The sequence below is a fragment of the Chrysemys picta genome, chromosome 5, assembly GCF_011386835.1.
Source record: "Chrysemys picta bellii isolate R12L10 chromosome 5, ASM1138683v2, whole genome shotgun sequence".
NCBI classification, from domain to species: domain Eukaryota; kingdom Metazoa; phylum Chordata; order Testudines; family Emydidae; genus Chrysemys; species Chrysemys picta.
In genome coordinates this window covers 69135238-69161166 of record NC_088795.1, presented here as the reverse complement: position 1 = coordinate 69161166, position 25929 = coordinate 69135238, and the positions used below count along the sequence as shown (strand labels likewise).

The 25929-nt window shown below is 37.7% G+C and overlaps 1 protein-coding gene across 2 annotated transcripts in view; it reads right to left on the bottom strand.

Moving 5' to 3' along the window:
- Nucleotides 1–672: 672 nt before the first annotated feature.
- Nucleotides 673–25929, bottom strand: part of TLL1 (tolloid like 1) — a 196106-nt gene continuing 170849 nt past the window's right edge. Inside the window, exons 17-22 of one of the 2 annotated variants that reach the window (XM_065596524.1) lie at nt 25643–25765; nt 23063–23188; nt 21980–22107; nt 14038–14251; nt 6307–6557; nt 673–2668 (exon numbers count right to left, since the gene is read on the bottom strand). In XM_065596524.1, coding sequence (XP_065452596.1) covers nt 2534–2668; nt 6307–6557; nt 14038–14251; nt 21980–22107; nt 23063–23188; nt 25643–25765 — 977 coding nt within the window. In that variant the 3' untranslated portion in view covers nt 673–2533. The remainder of the gene's footprint in view (nt 2669–6306; nt 6558–14037; nt 14252–21979; nt 22108–23062; nt 23189–25642; nt 25766–25929) is intronic. The other variant, XM_005307446.5, reaches the window with a different exon arrangement.

Genomic DNA, 25929 nt, shown 5'->3' with positions numbered 1-25929 from the left:
CTGGGATGATCCTACCAAATAACTGTCATCATCTTGGGCCAAGTTCTGTTGCCAGAAGAAACTTCACCAAGTGGGAAAACATGTAGCATGTTGGTGGAGGAGAAAGGAGTGAAATTCTCCTGTGTGGTTAGGGCAAATGCTGTTCAGTCTACACTACACAGAACTTAGTAAGAAAATATTGAGATGGGACCAGAGGGAAAAAGTTAATGAGGGAAAAAAGATGACATGGAATAATGTGGAGTGAAAAGAGCCCAGCAACCTGCCCTTTACCCCCTCCTTAAACCCTTCTTCTACTCCTTTAAATACATTATTTTAATAAAATGTTTTCCTAAGCCATTCCGGAATAGAACAAACTATGCCAGTATATTGTGCATTGAAGTTAAAGCATAGTTTTCTGCTACGTTAAGTTTTATGACATGAGTTTGTACGGAAAGGTTTTAGGAGCAACTCTGTTCCATTCTGCCAGTTTATGTTGTTCATTTCTTCTTGTGCAAGCACCCTGAAAAACGATCCATAGAAAAGTAAAGCCATGCAATATTTAAAAAGCACAATTATATCCAAAGGAGGAATAAAAACGATTCATTCTTTGAACTTCACTTGTGAGAGTTTTCTGGAAGGGAAAAGGGAGATACAGCAACATAAATCAGTGGTTAATACAGCCAAAGACGCCTACACATCTGTTTAGTTTTTATTTTTGTAAAAAAAAACAAAAAAACCCACCAGATTTATTAGTGCCAGTGAATGTTCATTGTAAGGTAACAGGAACTAAGCTAATCTGAGTAGCAACTTACATCAAAGGATATCAAAATAATATTTCTTGTAAGTGAAACATAACATTTCATTTTAACTCTGTTCTTGCTGACTAGAAGTCCCACTTACCTGCCTATGAAACCTTTAAGTTGCTACAGTCAAACAGGGTTCTGGTAGAACTTGGCACAATTTAACTGTTCATCCATACAACACCTCTCACCTTTCTGGAGCACTCATTCATACATACTTACATAATGCATATACATCATGACTAAAGCCATGTATGGCCTAAAGCACATAGAATAGTTCATTCTAAAATAACATATTTCTACATCAAAAGCAGGTCACTGTATTTACAGCAGATGATCTAAGCTTTGCAGATGGGCTTTTGCTTGAAGATCTTTTCATTGACATACATTAAAACGTTCAAGTTGTCAAATTATTTATCAAATTAAAGATGTATCTACAGGAAGATCTGTTTGATCATGTGCAAGAATTCTAAGGCAATAGTAGTAGTTGTTCCACAGGACTAGTGCTGCCATTGCAATGATCTCGTCATACGTGTAATAAGTCTTTATTCTTCAGATGCAGCCAGGCATAGTGAGACATTCATGATCTGCAGGTTGTTGGCTCAAAGGTCTAAAACGTCTTCATTAAGTGTTTAATATTCATGGAATAGCACCATAGAAATTCTCTTTCAACAACAAATCCTGTTTGTTTTTTGCCATTACAGAAATTCTTATTTTCAGAAAACAAATTATACTGTTCTTTCAACGGGTTGGGAAACGTTTTTTTTGGATAGTACTTTCAGCTTTGTTTCTGATTAGCTAAAATGGATAATTAGCTCATTCATAAAATGTTCCAAGGAAATACAAGTTAGCAGCAGTTATAATTTTACTACTGAAAATGAAATCAGTAATTGGAGTTTCAGATGATTCTATTCATGATTATTTCTGTTTCCCAGTGGATAAAGATTTTGATTTACAACAGGTCTGTTAAACATTAACTCAGTCTCTTATCTGGCTCAGTGCAAAATAAGAGCACATCATCAGTTATAGCTTACTTAACCAATACACTTGACATTTTCAATTACTTACTATCCAAATTCTGAGTGTACTAATAATGGCGATGAATAAAATGTTTCAGACTTTTCAATATGCTGGTAAAATGAAATCAATTACGCTTCAGGAGATGTGATTTTCCAGTTTCAAAATATTGGTAAACTAACAGGAGAGATGAATCCCTACCAAAGTACAAACCAACCTCAGAAGACTTTCCCATTTCATATCTCCTTTTATGGCCTTCGCATGCATTGTATCCTTGATACAAAGCCAAAGCAATTTCAATAATATATAAGGACAGTTTTCTGTGTGTGTGACCTGAAGGAGCATTTTTTCTCCTGGACCAGATAATTTTCAGAAGGAAGAACAGTCTGCAAGGTCACTTCCACTGAATTTAAGTGATTGAATCTGCAAGCATCTATACAAACATCAAGCTGGAAACAAAAGCTTTTATAGTTTCCCTGGAAGCATGCAATGCCCTTTCACCAGCTTTGCAGAGACAGTCAAGCATGGAGCCCACATGTCATCACCATGTCCATTCCATTGGGATAGGTGAAAGTTTCATTGTGAACTAAAATGTTTCTGGTCATATACGTTTTGCTTCCAACTGAACCCATTATATAAAACATTTGTGCTAATAATGTCAGTAAAAAAATACGGCTTCCTTCCTCTCCATCACACTAATTCTCTCTTTCTTATTTTCTGGCATAGAGGTTCTTGCGTTATTTTTTGGTGTGAATGCTATCTTGATATTTTATACTTTTGTATCGTATATGAAATCCTTTCTTGTTGATTGTATCATCAGTATGAAAATGGAGTAAAACGGCATCCCCAGCTGAATAAATTTCTTCTGGTGGCTAGAATAAATAAATACATAAGTAAAGTTATTTTTTTCACCTTTTACTCTATTAGTTCTTTTTCAGATAAGATCTTTTCCTATGGATTTTTTCATTCCTCTTTAAGCAGTATAATTTAATAGCACCATTCACAGTTGATAGAACCAATACCACCACTCAAAGTGGATACAACACCTTTACACAGGCAGCACTAGGTCTTAGTCTAACATTATAAAACAATGCAGCAACAAATTTCAGAGACTCATACAGCATTTTTCCAGACCAACATAGTGAAAAATGGAATAGGACTATACATACTGGAACAGACTCATGGTCTATCTTGTTCAGTAGCCTGTCTCTAACAGTGGTCAGAACCAGATGCTTTAGAGGAAGATGGAAGAAACCCCACAGTAGGCAGAGGTGAGATAATCTCCACTCCAAGAAAGCCTTCTCCTAGCCCCTAAGAGGATAACCCTGAAGTATGAGGTTTTAACCTTTTTTAGTATTAACTATTATAACTGGAAATTCTTATTATCCATCCAGTCCCTCTTTGAATCTTAAATTCCTGGCATAAATGACATCATGTGGCAATGAGTTCCACAGCCTAGCTATGTGTTGTGTAAAAAAGTATTTCCTTTATCAGTTTTGAATTTGCCACCTTTCCATTCTATTGAATGTTCCCTTGATTTAGTATTATGAGGCTGGCAGAACTGAAGCTCCCAATCTATCTTCTCTATACCACTGATTATTTTAGGTAGTTTTATCACATCTCATTTTATTCATCCCTTTTTAAAGGGAAACAATCCCAATCTTTTCCGTTACTCTTTATGTGAAAGTTTTTCCATGCCCCAAATCATTCTCATCACCCTTTCCCGCTCTCCCTCTATTCTGCTGTATTTCCTATGGGGTGACCAGCAATGTACACAGTATTCCACATGAAGATTAACCACTGATTTATATAATGGCATTATGTAATTTTCTGTATTGTTCTCTACCCCATTCTTATGGTAGCCTAACATTTTGTTTGCTTTTTTCACTGTAGTTGCACCATGATCAGAAGCCTTCGTTGAGCTGTCCACAATGATGTCCAGGTCCTTTGTCCTAAGCTACACTCTAAGGGTATTAGTAGTTCATGTTTTTTCCTCTAATGTTATTACTTTGTATTTATCAGTATTGAATTTTATCTGCTATCATGTTTCCCATTCACCTAACTTGAGTAGGTCTCTCTGAAGTCTCCTCTGGATAGACTAACTTATATAATGAAATTATAACAATTCAATACACCAAAACATAGTTGGCTAAATTCTGCTTTCCACTGTACTGTACAAATCCAGAGTAATCTCACTGAAATCAGAGGCGATAGTCTGGAATTATACGGCCATAATGGAGAGCAGAATATTGTCTAATTTGGATGCTCTGCTAAAAATCCATCCTAGTACAGTAAAGTCTAGAAAAGCCAGATGGCAACTAAACTGTGTAATGTAGACATGACAAACTAGAATAGCTGGCCTCAAGAAAACTAGTCATGGGTAAATTTTTAAAGGTTAACACATTCAGTGCAGTTAGAATGCTTGTTTGGAGTGGATCCAAACTTTTAGATTCCTACTCTTTCTATCTCCACAATCGCTCCTACATACCACAATTAACCTCTCTCCCATTCATGACCACCCCTATCTTCTGATGATCCCATTGCTTAGCACAGCAGCTCTATTGGGATCTGGTTTATACTGAATTCAAATTTTGCCCCACGTGAGGCTGTGTTCCCAGAGTGCCTATTGTGCCCTTGACTGCATAAGGTTTGTAATTATTGGTGGTCACACTAGCACTGCAATGAGATCAACAACATATGTATAACTGTAAATACAGACAATAGAGACTGAGCAAGCAGAAGGCTGGGACCCACTAGAGGGTCATAGCTTAGGAAGGATTCTATTATCTATAAGAATATTGCAGGGTAGGGAAGTGAGCTTCAGGTGTGTTGGGAGTCCAAAAGAAGAGTTAGAGTTTTCTGAAACGTGCATAAAAGGTTTGAAACTAGGTCAAAAGGTCTAGGCCATTTTTTTTCTGAACTACCTCTCCCTTTATTAAAGGAGGTTAGTTTAGTATAAACTAAATATAAAACCTGGAGCGTGCCACTTGAAAAATATTTAAGATTTGTATTAATGTAGCCTCTGCTGTTCCTTGTACTGACAGATCAGTTATACAAATGATGGACAATAACACATCTGGAGCTTTTATACTACACTATGATGTGATCAGTTTCATTTTTATAGCAGGTAATAGCAAGAAGGATGAGATGAGTGAATAGCTTTAGAGAAAGCTAAAACAGTCAGAACATTTACCCCATCATAAAACTATGAATTGTGTCATCTGGAGGGTGGAACGGGGCTCTGTTCTGCCACCTTTACTCATATTTTGGGACTACTGATAAAGGTACTGAGGTACTGCTCAGTGTAGAATGTCAGAATTGGGCCCCTAGCAGTAGTTTTGTTGTTTTGAGGGTTAGTTAAGGTTCTATCATTCCCTCAAGCTTAATATGCTTAAAAAGGGGTTGATTTGGCTCTGTTCAGAGCAAGTCAGCCTGAGGTTGACATCTATCTGGATCCCAGGGCCGGCTCCAGGCACCAGCTTAACAAGCAGGTGCTTGGGGCGGCCAAAGGAGAGGGGCGGCACCTGCAGCAATTCGGGGGCGGCAGGTCCCTCACTCCCTCTAGGAGCGAAGGACCTGCCTCTGAACTGCCGCCGCCGATCGCGGCTTTTTTTTTTTTTTCCAATTGCTGCCGCCGATTTTTTTTTTTTTTTTTTTTGCTTGGGGCGGCAGAAATGCTGGAGCCGGCCCTGCTGGATCCTCATACTTCATAGGCCCAGACTATTCTTGGTCCCAACATGGCTGTGCAGGGGAGTAAATGCTACCACCTCATGTCGGATCTTGTCAAATCCTGGGTCTACGTGCAGTGAGAGAAACAGAACAAGAAGCAAGAGCTGTACACCAGATACTTACCTTCTTTCCCTGTGAGCAAGTGGGTGGAGCCCTGACTCCCCTTTCCTCAACACACTGGGCCTGCAGAGCTAGGCCAATGCAAAGGGAGACGTAAGTTGCACCCTTTCAGGGGGGCAGTAAGTTATCTTCTCCCAGGAGCCACAATTCCTTTTCAGAGATCCTACTTGGATGGCACAGTGGCACAGCTATGCAAAACTGCCTACTTAAGCTAAAATTATTCTCTCATTCTAGGCCTATATTTCTTTAGAATCAGGTTAGAAATCAGAATGGAACAAGAGAACAAACCATGTGACAGACGTTAGTCACATTGCTTAATGCAGTACTACAAAGTGCCCAGATATTAAAGTGACGAGTGCAGTATAAAAACCTATACAGAACAGACTAAACAATTTTACTTTCAACTTCATATGCACTAGCATAATGATGCAATACTCTGGCTACAAAGACCACAGAATACTTATTGACTGAAAATATTTCAATGGCATATTTTTTGAAATCATAAAAACATATCTATTGTTCCCAGATTTTGGAAAAATATTTTATTTATTTTTGACAAAACCTACAGCTTGGAGAAAACTACCTGACAGTGACCCTGTAAGAATTTTTATTTTGTAGCTTTTCTGTGCATAAATATAAGCTTCAGTTACTGATTACTTACCCCCGATCCGCAAAATCGACCAAGTCTCACACCTGTTGTATCATGGCCATCAAAGAGTTCAATGTAGTCATAACCACAATCTGCCTCTTCTTCCACCTCAAATGTCTGAAATGTTAACTCTACTCGGTAGCCACGCTCTGATACTAACAACCACTCACAGTCCATTTGAACTGGATAGTTGTTGTCACCAAACTGAGCATGAGAGTACAGATCTCTAGGCTTCGATTCAGCTTTCAGTCGACCACCACACTCTGCATGAAGGAAACAAATAAAGAATAAGGAAAAGCTTGCTTCAGTACAGCTCATCATTCCCTTTTCCTGTAAGGCTAGCCTTGCTCAGGATGAGTAGGTCCTTACCACACAAATAGATCTATGGAAGTTAATGGGACTACTTTGCACAGTGAGGTACTACTCTGAATAAGGGTGGCAGAACCTGGCCCATAATGTAAAATTTATTTTTTAAAGTAAATGGACCCAATTCTGCTTACTGTGCCTGAGTAGTAATTTACAACTTCAATGGAACTTCTTGGCTATAAGGTACTAAAAGGGAGCAAGGAAACCCTTGTGCCCTGCTAAGGTCCAAATGTGGAACTGAATGTGAGGTGAAGAATCAAAATGAGAGTCCAAAAAAATTTAAATTGTAATAAAATACTGCAGAATTCATTCCTTTCCTCTTTTTATAGCCTTAGATACATCATTTCCCGTTATGTAAATAACTTTTAACAAAAGAGGACAGCAAATTTGCAGAGAATGTAGATAAACTGTGTGATATCCTTCATAATATACATTTGAGATGCACATAAGGGCAGCCAAATCAAACTTTATACTGGGGCATTACATACTGTATGTCAATATTTTCATAATATATCTATTTATATGACTTAGTAAATTTCTAATTATATGGGTTAAGATACATGTTGCTTTACAGATTCACTCAGGTGTAGCTTGTCAAAAAAATTCTGAGTTTAAAAATGTGTATATTACAACATTTTATAGAAAAAATGGTTTTGAAAAATGTTACATTTCACTTCATGAAAAAGAATGTTAAGACCCATAAACTGGGCTACAAATAGTTTGCTTGACAGAAGCAGCTATTATTGTATATTTGAAGATCAAAACATAACTATGTTTACTTCTTCTGTCTAAACATTTTAACTAGTTTCAATTAATAAATATTTGTTCATTATACATTTTCATTGTGTTTAGCTTTCTATACTACATCAGTGAGTTAAAGTTAAAGGCACTATTTAAAAGCAGCTAGGAATACATGTAAAACTGTATTTTGAAAAAAGGTTTGGCTGGGTTCTTTTAATTTTAACACCTATGGAGATTTCAATTAAAACAGATCACTTATTTTTACAGGTTCATCTGCTCCTTATTTCTCACCAGGCCACAATCGTCTGCTTATGACATTCATTTCTACAGTAACTATAACAAAATCTGTTTATGTTAGGATCCTGCACAGCGGCATTAAATTTTATGATCAGCTAAAACAAATCCCAGAATCCAAACACAGCTGAGCTCTGGACAAGAGAGGAGCTGGTCATGAACTCTGTGGATCAGGCCCAACTTTAACAACAACAAATTGTGATGTCATATGTTAAAGATTCTGAATTCAGGCAGGAAATAATACTGGGAACACATGGATGCTTAAAACTGCATTTTTATAGTATTAATGAAAATATGTCTATTGAGAATCAAGGGAAGCAAAACAGAAAATATTATATAATATGTAAGTGGAATGATTCTATTAAACTTGATTTATAGCTCAACATAGGATTTTAAATTCTTCTAGACAAGCATGTATTAGAATAAACAGTAAAGTGAACCCAGTTGAGGCGTCTCATCTGTAGCTTTGATAATGCACAGTTGTGAAATGGGAAAAAATGCACACAAGTACACATGTATGAAACCTCATGAAGGTATCCCACCATAGCCGATTCACAGGATACACATGTATGAAACCTCATGAAGGTACTTGTGTGCATTTTTTCCCATTTCACAACTGTGCATTATCAAAGCTACAGATGAGATGCCTCAACTGGGTTCACTTTACTGTTTATTCTAATTTACTGGCTACTTCACTTTCTTGTGAATTTAGTTACATTTTTGCTTTTGACTGGAATAAGAGGGTTGTAAGAGGGTTTACACATTTAAGACATAGAACAGCTGTAAAAAAGGAATACTTTTAATCAACTGTATGTACTGTTTCCCCCAGATATGCTATTGTTTCTATGAGGTTAAAAGAAAGCTCCATCCATATTACCAGCTGCAAAAATTTTAAAGCAAGAAGAATTTCTCACATTTATAAAAGGAGAACCAATTTAAGAAATAAAGAGGATTTTTTCACAAGATCTTAAGTGTACTTTTCCAAAGTGACTGAAGCACTTAGGAACCTAAATCTCATTAGAAATCAATGGATTTAGGGCCTGAAGTGCCTATATCATTTTTGAAAATGCACACCATACTCCAGTCAGCCTTTGAGATGGAGAGGCTTTCTCAGGGCCATTAGGGGAAAGAAAACACTTGGCTCCTGTAAGGATTGACCCTTTCTTGTTTCCTCCCCTCCCCATGGGCACTCAGCTTCCTTGTGAGCTTGAGAAGAGTAGGAAGGGGGCTCCTTGACTTGCAAGGGTGCAGCATAAGCCTATTGGTTCCCATGCACACAAGCAAAGGGCTTATAAACCCTTCACCCTGCCCAGGGTCCAATTCTGCACCCTGATCAAAATCCGCCCCCCGTACTCACTGTGGGCATCATCCTAGTCACCTTTTTAGCCAGATTGGCCTGGGCAATGTGGGTTTTTTTGTTTTCCTCTCAGCAGCCCAGGAACCAGTCGATAGGTTGCACTGCAAAATTCATGTTGTTGCAACTCAGCAGGTACCCAGTGCAGCTAATTGTTCAATGGAGGGTCCAGTTCCCTGATAAACTGGAATTGGAAGTGGACTACTAGAAGGGTTGTCCTAAAAAAGGTGGGGAATTGAACCAGGACTCCTAATGTCTGGTACAGCAAGGAGACAAACCCACTTATATGAAAAAAGATGGTAAGGTCCCAGCAGTGGTGCTGAGACCATGCTCACAGTGTGGAGGGCTGATGGCAGCCCTCTCCCAGGTGGTATGGGTTACAGAAGGAAGGATGACCTGCACCAAAAGAGCTATTGCTGGATAGTTCCCAGGTGTGTTATTCAGTAAATCTGCAGCCTAGTGTCATTCCTGGTGTCTTGTCTTTCTTCCTGTGCTGTCGAGGACAATGGGAGTTATACTATTTGGACACTTAAGCACTTTTGAAAACTTTACTCTAGGACTCATTTATATTATGTCAAAACTGTGGTAGAGAAACTGATTTAAAAAGTTGTTTAAAATGTGTTCAGGCTAATGCAGTTTAAACAGTTTGCTCTGTATGGAATTATCACAACCATTTAAAAACAATGTTTAATCTCCTGGTAGATGCATGCTTTTAAAAACATGCTTCTAAATAGATTATACCCCTTTATTATGGGCAGGAATGCATTAATTTTACATTATGAGTACATTAATTTTAGTTAAATACTATTTTTTTAATTTGTGCTGCAGACATGGATTTATAGTCTCAGGAAATTAATATTTTAAATCCACTGGAATTGTTTAAGAAATTGAACATATTTAGCTCCCAAAATACTCATCACTTCCCAAGTCTGACAAATGCAAACAAAAATAAAATGCAAAAGAAACCCCAAACCCAACCAAAAAACAACTATGATTGGAAATCTTGCATTAATTCACAGGATCTGGGGAACTGCATATTTAATATGAGTCAGCAATGTGATGCAGTTTCAAAAAAGACTAATATCATTCAGAGACATATTAATAGGAGTGTTATATATAAGACATGAGAGGTAGTTGTCCTGCTCTACTTCACCCTGGTAAGGCCTCACCCAGAGAACGGTGTCCAATTCTGTGTGCCGCACTTTAGCAAAGATATGGATAAATTGGAGAGCATCCAGATGAGAGCAACAAAAATGATAAGAGGTTTAGAAAACCTGACCTATGAGAAAAGGTTAACACAACTGGGCATGTTTAGTTTTCAGAAATGAAGACTGAGAGGGAGGCCTGATAACAATCTTCAAGTATGCTAAGGGCTAGTATAAAAAGTACAGTGATCAGTTGTTCTCTATTTCTACGGAAGGTAGGACTAGACACTCGTCCGTTAGATATTAGGGAAAACTTTCTAACTATAAGGGAGTTGAGCTCCCGAATAGGTTTCCAAGATAAGCTGTGGAATTCCCACCTGTGGAGATTTTTAAGAACAGGTTGGACAAACACCTCTCAGGGATGGTCTGGGTTTACTCGCTCCTGCATAGGGGTTTGGATTAGATGAACTCTCGAGGTCCCTTCCACACCTACATTTCTATGATTCTATAATTGTCCAGAAAATCTGGAAGGGAATACGAAGTTTAGTGGCATGAGTTTTGGATTCCGTGTCAGACTGCTCCTTCTGAGATTACTATATGACTCCTGGCCTTGTGCCAGGGAGTGTAAAGCCAGAAGATTGTGTCCAGTACGGAGAGAGGGAAATGGCAACTTGAGCTCTTTCTGCCTGGCCTTGCACAGTCACGCAGGGTTAGGTGTAACGCCGACAGACCCTGGTCGTCGGCAGGCAAGATTGAATCTGGTGACTCTGGAGCTTAGTGCATGAGCCTCTATCACATGAGCTAAAAGCCAACTGGCTGTTAGCTAAGGCTGTAGAGCAGACTCATTTTCTCTCTCTCTCTCTAAGTGGTCTCGGTGCCTCTAGATGGGACAGAACATCACACCCAGGTGGTGTGGGGGTTACATAGGCATGATCTTTTTACTACCACCCCTGATCTCACCCACACAATCTAGCCTTTTTAAATTAAATATTATTTATTATTATGTTATGGAAGCAATAAAATGAAGAAAAATAATATATGCTTTGAAAACTCCTTGATTATATATTCATAAATGCAATGTCCATAAGGATATTTATTCAGACAAAACTCCCACTAAAATTAATGGTTATGCTTTCATCAAGACTGCAGAACAAAGTCCGTATTCTGTACAAACAGTACATACAAACTGTATCCCTAAACACTTCTTCACTATGCTATCAGTTAACTTAATGGACATTTAGGAAACATTTTCCTTCAAAAATTAACTTTGAACTATATATGAGCAAAAAATGCACCTTTTTTATTCTACATTCTTAAAAAGAATCAAGCAGATTTTGTTTTTCAACATTCTGAAGGAAAACACTGTACCTGTGTTGAGATATCATACACAAAGTTTCCACATCAAGTTGAAGTTATAAACCTCTTCAAACAGACATTTATAAGGGAAATACCTGCAAGCCATTAACTGTACAAAAATTATTAGGGGGTTGGGGCACATGACTTACGAGGAGAGGCTCAGGGAACTTGGCTTATTTGTCTGCAGAAGAGGAGAGTGAGAGGGGGGTTCCAAAGAGGATGGAGCTCATCTGTTCTCAGTGGTAGCAGGTGACTGAACAAGGAGCAATGGTCTCAAGTTGCAGTGGGGGAGGTCTAGGATGGATATTAGAAAAAACTATTTCACTAGGAGGATGGTGAAGCACTGGAATGGGTTACCTAGGGAGGTGGTGGAATCTCCATCCTTAGAGATTTTTAAGGTCTGGCTTGACAAAGTTTTTGCTGGGAGGATTTAGTTGGGGTTGGTCCTGCTTTGAGCAGGGGATTGGACTAGATGAACTCCTGAGGTCTCTTCCAACCCTAATCTTCTATGATTTTATGTAGCAATGTAACTGGTAACACTTAGAAATACTGTGGGCATAGATTTTAATTTCCTTTATGTAATGACTACTGCAATTGTGTAAATGGAAAGAAGCTACATAAATCAGTAGTATTACAACACCCATCTTTACCAATAGTTTTGGTTTTTAATTATTTACTGTAAAATTGTAATAAGGACCAATCAAACCTTTTATATATAATTTTGTGAAAATCATAATGGTCATTGTGTGGTAGAGAAGACTGGAGGGGGTAATACAAATGATCTGGTAGGATTTGGGAAGGATGAAGTAAAGCACATGATACATTTTTCAGTCCCTCTTAAGAGTTAAAATGTACATGTGTAACACATGTGGTTGTAGATATACAATTGTAGCAGATACAAAGGGAGATAAGGAAGGGCCTGATCCAGCAAACACATCATGAGTGTACTACTAAGTGTTTGCAAATCAGGCCCTATAACAAGAAAGAGAAGTACACTGAATGTCAGGTTAAACAAAGCTTTCATTTTCCAGCATCAGAACACAAAAGGTGAGAGAGAGCCCAGGCTCTGCCAAAAGGAGAAATTAATCACAAAGTATCAAAAATTATTTCTCTGCAAAAATTCAAGGAGAAAAAATCTAATTTGAATTTTAATATTAATTTACAATGACTCGATAGTTGCACACACACTTTCATGTTGCATGTGATGTTTTAGACAATGTTAAACTACATGGATACAATATAGACTATTCATCCTTATACTTAAGATTAGGGATTTTTGTGTGTCAGCAAAGCCTTAGTATGCTAGAAGTCATATTTATAGAATATCCACTTTAGTATGCAGTTTACAAAATAATCCCTGAGTAAGAATTGATTGTGGTAAATGAAGAAATATTATTTCTACTGTAGAGATTGGGGAAATATTATTCTCTTCTACTCTAATGTAGGTGCTGGAACTAGGGCTATTGCTGCAACCCTTGGCTTGAAGTGGTTTCCATTGTATACGGGGTTTACAGCTTGGTTCAGTGGCTCTCAGAGCCCCCACTCTACAAACTGTTCCAGCGCCCCTGCTCTCTACTATTTTCGAATGGCTCCTCTTCCCTTTACAAACATGTCTTGGAAGTTACAATTTTTAGAGTCACCACTAGGGGTCATTGTAAGCCAAGCAACTTCAGAAAATTAATGTTTGTAACATGGAAAATGTCCTAAGCAACCGATTAATGGAATTTCAAAACATATTTTGAATTCCAATAATTCCTATCAAGCACCGAAACTAACTGCTAAGTCTGAAGGAGACTAAACTTTTTAAAACCTTGTTTATTTTAGCAAGACTGTCAATTTTCTTTTGCTTATTTTTTACCTTTGCTTACCATTCCTTTTTTAACTGTAGAAGAAATAGTGTTACCTGTTAACATAAAATCCCATGTTTTATTTAAAGCCATAGAAGACAAAAATCAGAGACTATTTTGGTACACAGCACACTACATTAAAATAGCTCCACTGGAAATGCAATTAGAGGCTGTGGAATCTTTTATAAGTATAGTCAGTTATGGCATTAATTATAAGAATACAAATTTCTTAAAAACCTGTTTCCCAAATCTGCTGAATTTCAAAAGTAATCATGCCTTTCCTTAGGAAAGAATTCACCATTGTCTTGCTTTTGGCTTTTACTAGATCTTTTTCCAAAGTAACTGATTACTTTTTAATGACTGTCCAGGAACAACATTAAGGTTAAAAAAAGAAAAAAGAAAACAATCCAAAACAAAACAAAAAATAAAGTAATAAGATGGCAAAAAAGAGTTAATTCTAGAATCCTGACAATATTTCCTTTCATCTCTGAGTTTAGATTTCATCTACTGCCACCAAGGATTTGTTCAGATTTATTCGTAGCACTGATTTATCTACTAAACAATTGCTCATAGAGCGAGAAAATCCCAAATGTCTCCATCCAGGGAAAATGATCAGTAAATGACATCCTGATTTTCTAACCTGTAGAGTGTGTGGCTTGGAAGCCTTTTCTTTGTACTGATGCATCAGAAACAAACCGGAGGAACATTTTATTTCCAGTAGCCACAAGAGGATCTGGTATCTTATTGCCACATAAACGTCCCAGAATTGGTGACTTTTCTGTTTCTCCATCAAACACTTCCAAGTGGTCATAAGCACATTCCTGATGTTGTTCAATCTCAAACTCATTAAAGGTCTGAAAAGAAAGCAAAATAGTGTGTTAAGAAGGACTCCAATACATATTATATCTTATACATAATAAAAATGAACTGTATATAGGTTTCCAGCATGCAGTCTGCTTGCAACTGAGAGCACATGTAATTTTGTTGCGGTTATAAGCTTGGACCTTTGAATGACATACTCACTCTAAGGAAGCAGAGTAATAATAAAGACAATAATTTTAACGTTGGCAGGGCACCGCTTCACATGAAAGGGATTAGGACAATTGTGTCCAATCCATGGCAGAAAAGAGAAAATCTGGAACACCATAGGCATTCTGTTGAATTCATACAATTAGGTCCTAGGATTATTCCAAATTTCACAGAACATCCAAAACCAGCCAGAAAGTAGAAAATCTACTGGTTCCTTTTATAACTGGGGCCCTGCAACATCTGTGAGACCGTTGTGCTTTTATATATGTGCTTCTTCAATGCAGTTTAAACCAATGAAAACGACATTTCCACATGGCCTTTTGTAAGTAAAACATATACAGCATGGTCCTTTGAAAATTATGCCATATAAATCAATTTTTATAACTACAATATTGGTTATATTTAAGGCTTCACTCAGCAAATTAAAATCATCTTTCTCCAGGAAATCAGTCTAAGAAAGCTGCAAAAATGGTTTTTGAGTGAATTTGTAAATAAACCCCAACATAACTCACTTTTACTTGTCACCAACTCTCAAAGAAAGAGGAACATTGCTGCAGTTATCTTAAAGTTCACAAATATTACTTACTTTCAGGTCTGTTGTATATTTCTTCTCCACACAGCAACATTTATTTTAGTGTTTATCTGAGCTCCTAGAGACTCACAACTCTCCCCAATGCCCTGGAGAGTGGAGTACAGTTGTCCAAGATTTTAAAAAGTGACTAGTGATTTTCTGTCCCTCAATTTTAGGGTATCCAGCTGAAGATACTTTGAAGGTGTCTGATTCGCCGAGTCTGGCCCCTACTCTCTGAAAATCAGGCCCTTTAAACTGGCTGAAGATGTGGGCACCTGAAAATTGAGGGACCCAAAAATCACAAGTCACTTTTTACAATCTTAAACGTATTTGTCCACAGAACAGGTAGCTCAAAGGCAGTGGGAGTTTCTGAACCATATCATCAGAACCTAATAATAAGGGACCACTTCCAGGAGCAAGGAATAGTTCAGTCTCCAGATCCTTCTGGTCTTCTCCACTGAGACTGCCACCTAGTGTTCCAACTCATGACAAGTGTGCTATGTATGTGATATATGGATGCTTCTCTATTCAGGACTGGACTGAGATCACCAAGCTTATTACAAATGGGACATCAAAAAGCCATGAGATATAACTTCTGGTCACTACTGACCTGTACTAGATTTGAACGAGAACCCTAAGGATGAAAGGTCATAGAGAACTATGTATAAGCATTGAGAGGCTGAAATACTTCTCTGAACATTTTCATTTTAATTAACCTTTAAATTGAAAGCTCATTCAGTTCAGTGGAATTTATTTATTATTATTATTAATAATTAGCAATCTTATGGTTCTCAAACTATGTTTTATTAATACAATAAAATATCACAAAAGCACTCTAGGAATTAATGCTCCTAATTGTACTCAGTGTATTTCCAGCAAAGTAAGCTAAAAGATTCAGAAGCAATATTTAAAAGGAATAAAAGCAAACAGTCTAACTCTGAGCACACATAATAACTGAGCATTCTGTCTGGTACACCAAAGCAAGTCTAATCTACTGAATCCCTGATGGAAGTCAGCCAATATAAAATGTGATGGCACTTTATATTACCAGCTGTCCTAAAGGAATTGCATATAGCTGAAGCACTGATGTTTTGGCAAATGAGAAAGAATACTCAGAATATCAGTTTTAGTTCACAAAGAACTGAAGAGTGAAAAGATAGTACTGGATGGACACAGATTCATTTTATAGGAAAAGTTGACATTTATATGAGCAGAAGGAAATCACAGATGTAATAAAAACAGATGTGCAGCAATCCCCGTTGCCACTCTAAAATTTCAATCAACCATCCTATCTTCATACGGCCAGGTATGTGTTGTCATTGGACGCCTAATAATATTTGATTAATTAAAAAAAAAACCCACACACTGAGAGGCTGTAAGAGCTGGTTAAATATACAATTGAGTGAATCCAATGTGAATATCAATGGGAATTCTATATGTGCTCTAACAGTAGTCTATAGTTCTGAGTTTGATTTTTTTTGTTTTGTTTTGTTTTTAAAAGGAAAATCACACTGTATTTTATTCAGTTGTGCAATCTGAAAGGTCAGTTGTTCAGAGCACTTCTTACAATCAATAACCTGTGAAATTTATTATTTTAAATGTTTGAATTACAATTAGAGTTTATGAGCCTAATGCACAGAAGCTATTTTCCTTAAAAGATATGTTATTTTGACATACAATATAAAGTCAGTGTCCTACGCAAAGAGAATGCAAAGAGTTTCAAACCTGTTTTAATAATCATTAAACAATCATAAACAGAACTAGAGGATTTAAGAAAAAGCAAATATTATATATTAAACTATTTCAAACATTAAAACAGTTTGAAAGAAATATTAAACAAAGAAATTGGCTTAAAGTTTTATCCATAGCATCCCCACATTTCCAGGGACACAAAGAATTTGCTTTTCAGCCGCCTTTATTATTATTAAGCTCGGTAATAAAATTTTGAAATAAAAAAACTTTAAATACTCTTCGCATAATTTAAATCAAGATGAATAAAGATTAACGAGCATGTGGACAAGGGGGATCCAGTGGATATAGTGTACTTAGATTTTCAGAAAGTCTTTGACAATGTCCTTCATCGAAGGCTCTTAAGCAAAGTAAGCTGTCATGGGATAAGAGAGAAGGTCCTCTCGTGGATTGTTAACTAGTTAATCGATAGGAAACAAAGGGTAGGAATAAATGGTCAGTTTTTAGAATGGAGAGAAGTAAATGTTGCGTCCCCCAGGGGTCTGTACTGGGACCAGTTCTAGTCAACATATTAATAAATGATCTGGAAAATGGGGTAAACAGTGAGGTGGCAAAAACTGCAGATAATACAAAACTAATCAAGATAGTTAGGTCCCAGGCAGACTGCGAAGAGCTATAAAAGGATCTCTCAAAACTGGGTGACTGGGCAACAAAATGCCCAATGAAATTCAATGTTGATAAATGCAAAGTAATGCACACTGGAAAACATAATCCCAACTATACATATAAAATGATGGGGTCTAAATTAGCTGTTACCACTCAAGAAAGAGATCTTGGAGTCATTGTGGATAGTTCTCTGAAAACATCCACTCAATGTGCAGTGGCAGTCAAAAAATATATAGATAATTCCAAAGATATATTGGAATTGGAAAAAGTTCAGAAAAGGGCAACAAAAATGATTAGGGGTATGGAATGGCTTCCATATGAGGAGAGATTAATAAAACTGGGACTTTTCAGCTTGGAAAAGAGATGACTAAGGGGAGATATGATAGAGGTCTATAAAATCATGACTGGTGTTGAGAAAATAGATGAGGAAGTGTTATTTACTCCTTCTCATAACACAAGAAATAGGGGTCACCAAATGAAATTAATAGGAAGCAGGTTTAAAGCAAACGAAAGGAAGTATTTCTTCACACAACGCACAGTCAACCTCTGGAACTCTTTGCCACAGGATGTTGTGAAGGCTAAGACTTTAACAGGGTTCAAAAAAGAACTAGATAAATTCATGGAGGATAGGTCCATCAATGGCTATTAGTCAGGATGAACAGGGATGGTGACCCTAGCCTCTGTTTGCCAGAAGCTGGGAATGAGCGACAGGGAATGGATCACTTGATGATTATGTGTTCCGTTCATTCCCTCTGGGGCATCTGGCATTGGCCCCTGTTGAAAGACAGGATACCAGACTAGACGGGCCTTTGGTCTGACCCAGAATGGTCGTTCTTATGAACTTGGGAACTTTTAGGACAATAGGCTGAGCAAAATTATTGCAGTTTTCTTTAACTCATTCTTTTTTCTATGTTATCTAGATTCATTTCCATGCATTTGTTCAAAAATAATTTTATATATGTTCCTCAAATTAAGCTTCACTTAAACTAACTTCCAAAATTGAAGTGTCAAATGAGCTTTTAAACTCTCTCTCTCTCTCTCTCTCTGTGCTGTATGTAGACAGTTTCAAAAGCATTTTTTTTCATCTGGATATCTAAAGTTTAAAAATTACACAGTGCATGTCCATTGTTTCCTGGAGACCTTGATTACACAGAATGCTTCATTTTACTGTTACCCGGGAAAGACTCTGCAATGATTTATCAAAACTAAGAGCACTCACAGAAGAAGATTAGGTACACGGAACTTCAAAAATAACGCACAGCTTCAGGACTCACTTGGTTCATTTGGTGTGCAGAAGCTTATCTTTTCTGTTCATTGGGCACAGGAAAAGTAGGAATGAACTTGAACTTAGTTTGGAAACAAAATAGGAAATATTTATAAAATGGAAGTGCTGCATTAGTTTTATTGGTATATGGGTCAAATACAAAATAAGTGATAAGCAGCTAACAAGATTGTGAATAAAATAATGTAATGTGTTATCTTTCCATACAAACATTTAGCACAGTTGAGAAATTCTAGTTGTGAAATGTTTTGCTAATGAGTGTTATACTTGTCCACTATACTAGATGGTGAGATTTTCAAAAGAGCTTAAGGGAGTTAGGTGCTCAGCTCTCATTAACTTCCAGTGGTTGCTGAACACGTCATTAGGTAAATAAAGAAGCCAGTTTTGTTTGATTAACAGAGTTTCACTATTCAGATCAGAAAGGATGATAACCCTTTAGCTCTCTGATTTTTTTTCAAGGATGGAGGACAATATGAGTCAACAGTGTGCCCTTGTTGCCAAGAAGGCTAACGGCATTTTGGGCTGTATAAGTAGGCTCATTGCCAGCAGATCGAGGGACATGATCATTCCCCTCTATTCGGCATTGGTGAGGACTCATCTGGAGTACTGTGTCCAGTTTTGGGCCCCACACTACAAGGAGGATGTGGAAAAATTGGAAAGAGTCCAGCGGAGGGCAACAAAAATGATCATTTGGCTGGAGCACATGACTTATGAGGAGAGGCTGAGGGAACTGGGATAATTTAGTCTGCAGAAGAGAAGAATGAGGGAGGATTTGATAGCTGCTTTCAACTACCTTAAAGGGGGTTCCAAAGAGGATGGATCTAGACTGTTCTCAGTGGTACCAGATGATAGAACAAGGAGTAATGGTCTCAAGTTGCAGTGGGGGAGGTTTAGGTTGGATAGTAGGAAAAAAATTTTCACTGGGAGGGTGGTGAAGCACTGGAATGGCTTACCTAGGGAGGTGGTGGAATCTCCCTCCTTAGAGGTTTTTAAGGTCAGGCTTGACAAAGCCCTGGCTGGGATGATTTAGTTGGGAATTGGTCCTGCTTTGAACAGGGGGTTGGACTAGATGACTTCCTGAGGTCCCTTCCAACCCTGATATTCTATGATTCTATGATTTTTGAAAACACTTAAATAACTTAGGGGCCTAAACCCCATTTTCAAAAGTGATTTAGATGCTTAGGACCAGATTTTCAATAGTATTTAGGCACCGAAAGATGCAGGTAGTGCAGCCTAGTGGGATTCTCAAAAGCTCGTAGGCAGGTTAGGCACATAACTCTCATTGACATTCAACTCTCACTTCCACTGACTTTCACTTTTGAAACTGGGCCTCTGGGGTGCTTTTGAAAATGTTTACCCAGATTCTATTTCAAATGAAAAAGGAACAGTTGATAAAGATTTAAGAATGGTTTCTTCTGGAAGAGAGAAAACTAAAATTCAGCAAGGAAATCCAAATGCATGAGCTTTCCTGCTGAGTTTACAGGCACTCAAAGTGCTTTTATAAAAATCTGTCCATGCCTCTGGCTAGATAAGATATACACAAAATAAAAGTTGTTCATATGGGAGAAGTTCACTTGTTGGGAATGAGCCAGCACAGGCCCACCCTCCCTCTCCACTCTACTTGAACACTCACTGAACCCAGTGAATGGGCAGAGCATTCGTCCCCTCTTTGCATGTAGGGTTTAAGCATTTACAGCCAGATCCACAAAGGGACAGGCATTGCTATGCTCAGTTAGGAGCATACCCAAAGGCCGAAATTTAGGCTTTTAGTGTAGAGTGATTATGTTAGTGTTGCCTTAGTATGTTTTGCAAGTTCTATTTTCACACCGCCCTGTCTCTGAAAAAAGTGTTTCCTACTGTTACGGTACATTTTCGTCCCCTGTTTGACCAAGACTGTTTAAGAGAAAACTACTGCATTGCATTTTAGGTGAGATCCTTACTCCTGCTCGGGCTTCTTTATGCCAGGGGAAAGGGTTGGAGCAGCATAAAGAGGACCTAAGAGTTCAGTAACCGACTAGGGGACAATTCTTCTGGCACTAACACTGCAGAAGATGGCTATAAGGCTGCATCCTGAGTACCGTTCCACAAGCCTTAAATATAGGGGACATGCCGAAGGTTGGAAGGGCATGTTTGGGGTGCGGACACAGCATGCAGAGCTGATGAGATGCTGGGCAGTGCCAGGGATGGCTCCAGGCACCAGCTTAATAAGCAGGTGCTTGGGGCGGTCGAGGGAGAGGGGCGGCACCTGCGGCAGGTCCCTCACTCCCTCTAGGAGCGAAGGACCTGCCGCTGAACTGCCGCCGCCGATCGTGGCTTTTTTTTTTTTTTTTTTTTTTTGCGGCAGAAATGCTGGAGCCGGCCCTGGGCATTGCGATTCCCAGAGGGCAGTCCAGGGAATCTGCCATAACTTAAACAGGCCTCAGGGCTGTTTCACCAGGGTCCTCTCCAGCGCCTGGAACAGCTCAGGGTCAGCAGGGCACAAAGTTGGCTTAGGCTACGTCTACATTGGACTCTGAGGTATGACTGCAGCACAGGTAGACAAACCCACTCTAGTTCAACCTGCACTAGACCAGCTAAAAATGGCAGTGTAGACACAAGGGCATGGGCTTCAGCACAGACTAGCAGCATGAGTATGTGCCCAAGGGATATGTACCCATGTGCTTATATAGCCCACAATGAAGCAAGTGAAGACATGGCAGCACAGTTATTTTTAGCCATTCTAGAATGGGGTAATGCTAGCATGTCTATGTCTATCTGAGCTGCAATCAGACCTCAAATTGCAGTGAAGACACACCCTTAAGAGCATCCCACCTCTCAAGCTCAGTGCTGTACCACAATAATGAGGTGAAATCTAAAAAAAGCTGAGAATCCAAGTGCAGAAATCTTGTACAGTGAATCTGGAATGTCCATGTGAATTATGTACATGAAAGTGTCCCAAGCCTCTGAATCAATTATATATAATCAGACAAAAATAATACTCCAAACCAATATCTGAGATTAAAAAAATCAGACCTTTTGAATTTTCATCTAAGTATTATGGAACACTCACTGAACACTCTTAAAATAATTCTTCACTGAGGGTTAAATTTCATATTAATCTTTGTTTTAAAATGTTGATATCTTCATAACACATGTTAGTAAATATTCATTGTTTTAAAAATAATGGGTTTTATTTTAAAAGTTAGTGGATTCTTACTAACTAGTGTAATATAAAGAACATACTTTTTGACTGCCAATTGATCAGTGAACATAGATCAATATTATTTTCATATAGTGGACTGTGAAAGTAGCTGGACAGCTCAGGAGGAAATTTGGTTAAAAAACAACAACACTTAAATAACTTACTAATTTGACTCTGTGACCAGGAGTGGCACTGATTTCCCATGTGCATTCCTTCCTACTTGGGTATTTGTCTGGCCAGTTAGGACTTGTGATGACTCCAGTCGGACTATGGATCTTCTGTTCACACTCAGCTGTGCCAATAATGATAGCATCAGTTAGTTTGGAAATCTGTGTTAAAGATGTAGTCAGAAAAGCAGACTTTTTATCAACTGATTCATTGAAAGGAAAGGATTTTCAGGAAGCTAGCTAATCACCTCTTCAGTATCCAGTATCATGTTCATCACCTTTGGCAAATACATCATGGAGATTAATCTAGGACTGCTTGTTTACTGATTGACCATTACATTTACAGTGTTGTTTACAATGGATCACATAAACCTTCTATAAACAAACTATATATATGAATGATATATCTAAACCATTTATCTAAATGAAGTCAATATTTTGCCATTCCCACTACTAAGCCTTCCTCACAAATAAAATTAAGTAGAAAAACCCAGAATGGAATTCCTTCCTGAAAATTTCATATTTTGCTTTTCTGCCCTCCCACTAAAGCAGGCATTAAAGGTACTGAACCTTGATTTTGGTTGGGAAACCATGATTAATAGAGAGAGAGAGAGAGATACTGTTGTTGGCAAAAGACTGCGAATGAATCATGAATATCTACTGAGAAATGTCTGACTATACAAGGTCTTCTTTGTCCTAATCAAATTAGTAGAAGTCCCTCTCATTAAATAAATACTAACATTTAAATTTAAATAAAGTGAGGATAAAATGATAAAACTACTTCACCTTCTTAAGTACTTTCCCTTCAAGAATCTCAAAAGACTTTATATACATTAGAGAATTAAGCCTCACAACACACTCTGAAGGAAGGTAAGGGCTTGTCTAAACGGCACCACAGTTCAGACCAGAGGGATGTGATTTGTAGAGTGCTCTCACTGCCCCATGTAGACCCTGCTGGTTTGCATTAAAAGGTACCTCCCTTTTCTACATAATGATAACTTTCTACAGAGATGAAGATAACTTTCTAAAAGATAGCCGGGTCGTCTCTACTATCTGCTGTTCAAATGCCCTAATCCTTACCTTCCTTGCAGTCATGTTTATTTTCATGTAGCACAAATCCATTGCGGCACTGACAGACATAGCTTCCTATAGTGTTGATGCATTCATGCTGGCAGCCACCGTTGTCCTTAGAACACTCATCCTTGTCTAAGGGATACACAACATGGTTCTGTGAGCATCACATCTATAGCTTGTAGAATGTAGATAACATTTTTATATGAATGTTTAAGTCCAGAAAAGGGTAAACTAAGGCACAGACCTTATTCTTCTCAGCATGGCAATTTAATTGTACCTTAGTTCTACCCATTCATTGTTCAGCCTGCAACCTTGCACTATGGCACTATTATTTTAGTAAATTCCTATGGAAAGTGAGGTCTATTTCTCAAGAGACAGAACAAAGTAGTTTCAAGAAAATAAAAGATATAGAACAAATGGCTAATATTACTTTTTTAGCTAGTTTTATTGATATAGATTTTATAAAGTATCTCTTCAGTGGCCATAGTTCCATGCACAACAAGGAGTTTTACTATCTGGACAAACACATAAGGTATTTCCACCTCACACCAATTCTACAATGTATTTAAATTGGATGTTCAGGCCAAACAAGGTTTCAAGCTCTGCACATGTTGATATTAAAAATAAGTTATTCATCATAAACATTATTAATTAGTTATTTTGTTCAAGCAGAGTGAAAAATGTGCTTTGATTTTAATGAATCTGGACATTACAAAACATCTCAAAAGGGAAAATACATTGTTAAAAAACACAGAAAAGAAACCGATGTTAATTGTTTCAGGGAGATCTGCCATATAGCATGCAGTCCTGTTTATTAACAAGTAATCCTCTCTAAAAAAGCTTTTAGCGTGTTAGAAATCAACCAGACGGTAGGGGAGAAAATATGAGCTACATTACACAGCCACCAAATTCACTGCAGGGAAAAAAGCCAAACTAGATTAACAGGCAATCATTACAGCAGAAGGCATCAGCTGCCACCATTCTGTGTCATTTGGCTGTTGTCATTTTAGGTGGGGCTGGTCCATTAAATCAAAACTGGCAGACTGTTCCTGACATACATATATAATGCCATATCACACCGACCTCTGTCGTTTCAACATGCAAAAAAAATGTGAACAAATTATGGTCATATCAGAAGTCAGACTGTTTCAGAATTGGGATACAGAGCATGCATCTCATTTGCCCTCAGATTTCTTAAGACATACGAAAGGGAGTGTTATTTCTTAACAAAATTAATATGCAATATTTCAGACTGTGTTTGGCTCAGTAGGAATTTCTACAGAAACACAAGCTGTCTTGTATAATTTAAGCTTCTTGTTACTGTTTTACTCATATTGTATTACTTCTCCCTACCTTTGTTGAAGCATATGTATAGTAATACAGCAAAAGGAATCTTTATTGTCTAAGTACTTACACAATACCTGAGTTTTACCTGCCAAAATGTACATGAAGCTTGACTTGTTGACTTGCAAGCCCTTCAGTAAATCTATTTGTATTTACAATACATTGCTGTACAGCAACATGATGATGATATATATTCATAGGAAAATCCTGCAAGTCAAAACCAAGTTTCTACTGCAATTTCATTTGTACTATAAATCTCAAATCTGTTTGCATTGAGAGTGCTTGGGAGCTTCCTGCAGATCTGAACAGATTTGAATGTGGAGGAACAGTTTTTTAAAAGTAAATACACTTCACAGAAGCGGTTTATATTTGTGATCATTTAGAAAAACATAAAAACTCAGAAGGATACTTCTTGCAAATTTTCTAATAGGAACACAAAGTCAACATCATGCATTATTTGATTTCAAGCAAAAGTTTTAATCTCTCATCTTTGCAAAAGCAAGCACTAGCACATACTCCCTGTTGCAAGCTTAGAAGGGTGACAAGCAAATAAGAAATTAGTATGCAACTAACAATAACAGAAACTTGTAAGCATTTCCTCTCCTATATATTAGTATCTACTTTCTATTTACCTAGTGAAAAGAATGGAAGGTAAGATCAAATGCTTTCATCAAAGGTAACAAACAAGGACATTCCAGTCAAGTTTTGTAATAAATAAAGTAAAGGCCCTTTCCAGTTCCCCATCTGCCAAATTGTCTGAAACAGAAAAGTCTACTCTCACATTAAATAAATGTGTATTATTCTGAAGAATAATCTCAAAAGGGACATGTGCATAAAGAAATGGGCCTATGATGGATCCCTTCAAAGATCAGCTCTGTGCAAAACAATAATCAAAAGGTAGAAGAGATCAGCTTAGTGACACTAGGATGGAAATAATTAATTGCACACTTAATGAAGGATGCAATTGTTGAACAAACCTTATAGATGTTGAATAAATCAGTATGGATTTTTCCATCATATTTGTAGCTCAGTTTCAAAATTAGTCTGTATTAGTTATAGAAACAAATGTTTTGCTGAGTAAAAACAAAATCATTTGTTGTGCTGACAGATGGAAATCAGTCTCCCAATTTTGAATGGATGCTTTCTTCCTTTTTGTGTGTTTGTTTCAATACTCAGTATAGGGAAAGATCCATTCTCAACAAAATGTTAGATTTTAACAATTTAGAGGACATGTGGTCGTACCTCTGAGACCCCCAGAGGCCACCAGTCTGTGAATAATACGTACTCGGCCTGAGGGGGCAACCTGTATCAAGTCCTTGCATGATTCAAAAACAAAAATTTTCTCTTTGCAGGCAGTTTTCTTGTCTGTGGAAATAAATGTACCAGGATAGTGCCAGAGGTGAGTGTGTGCTCCAACATGAATCTGCTCAAGGGTAGAAACATTTAAGCTTTTCTTTTTTAACTGCTCACTGAATCATAACCCACCAAAAAAACAAAAACAAAAAGACCCCAGTAAAATTAATTCTTAT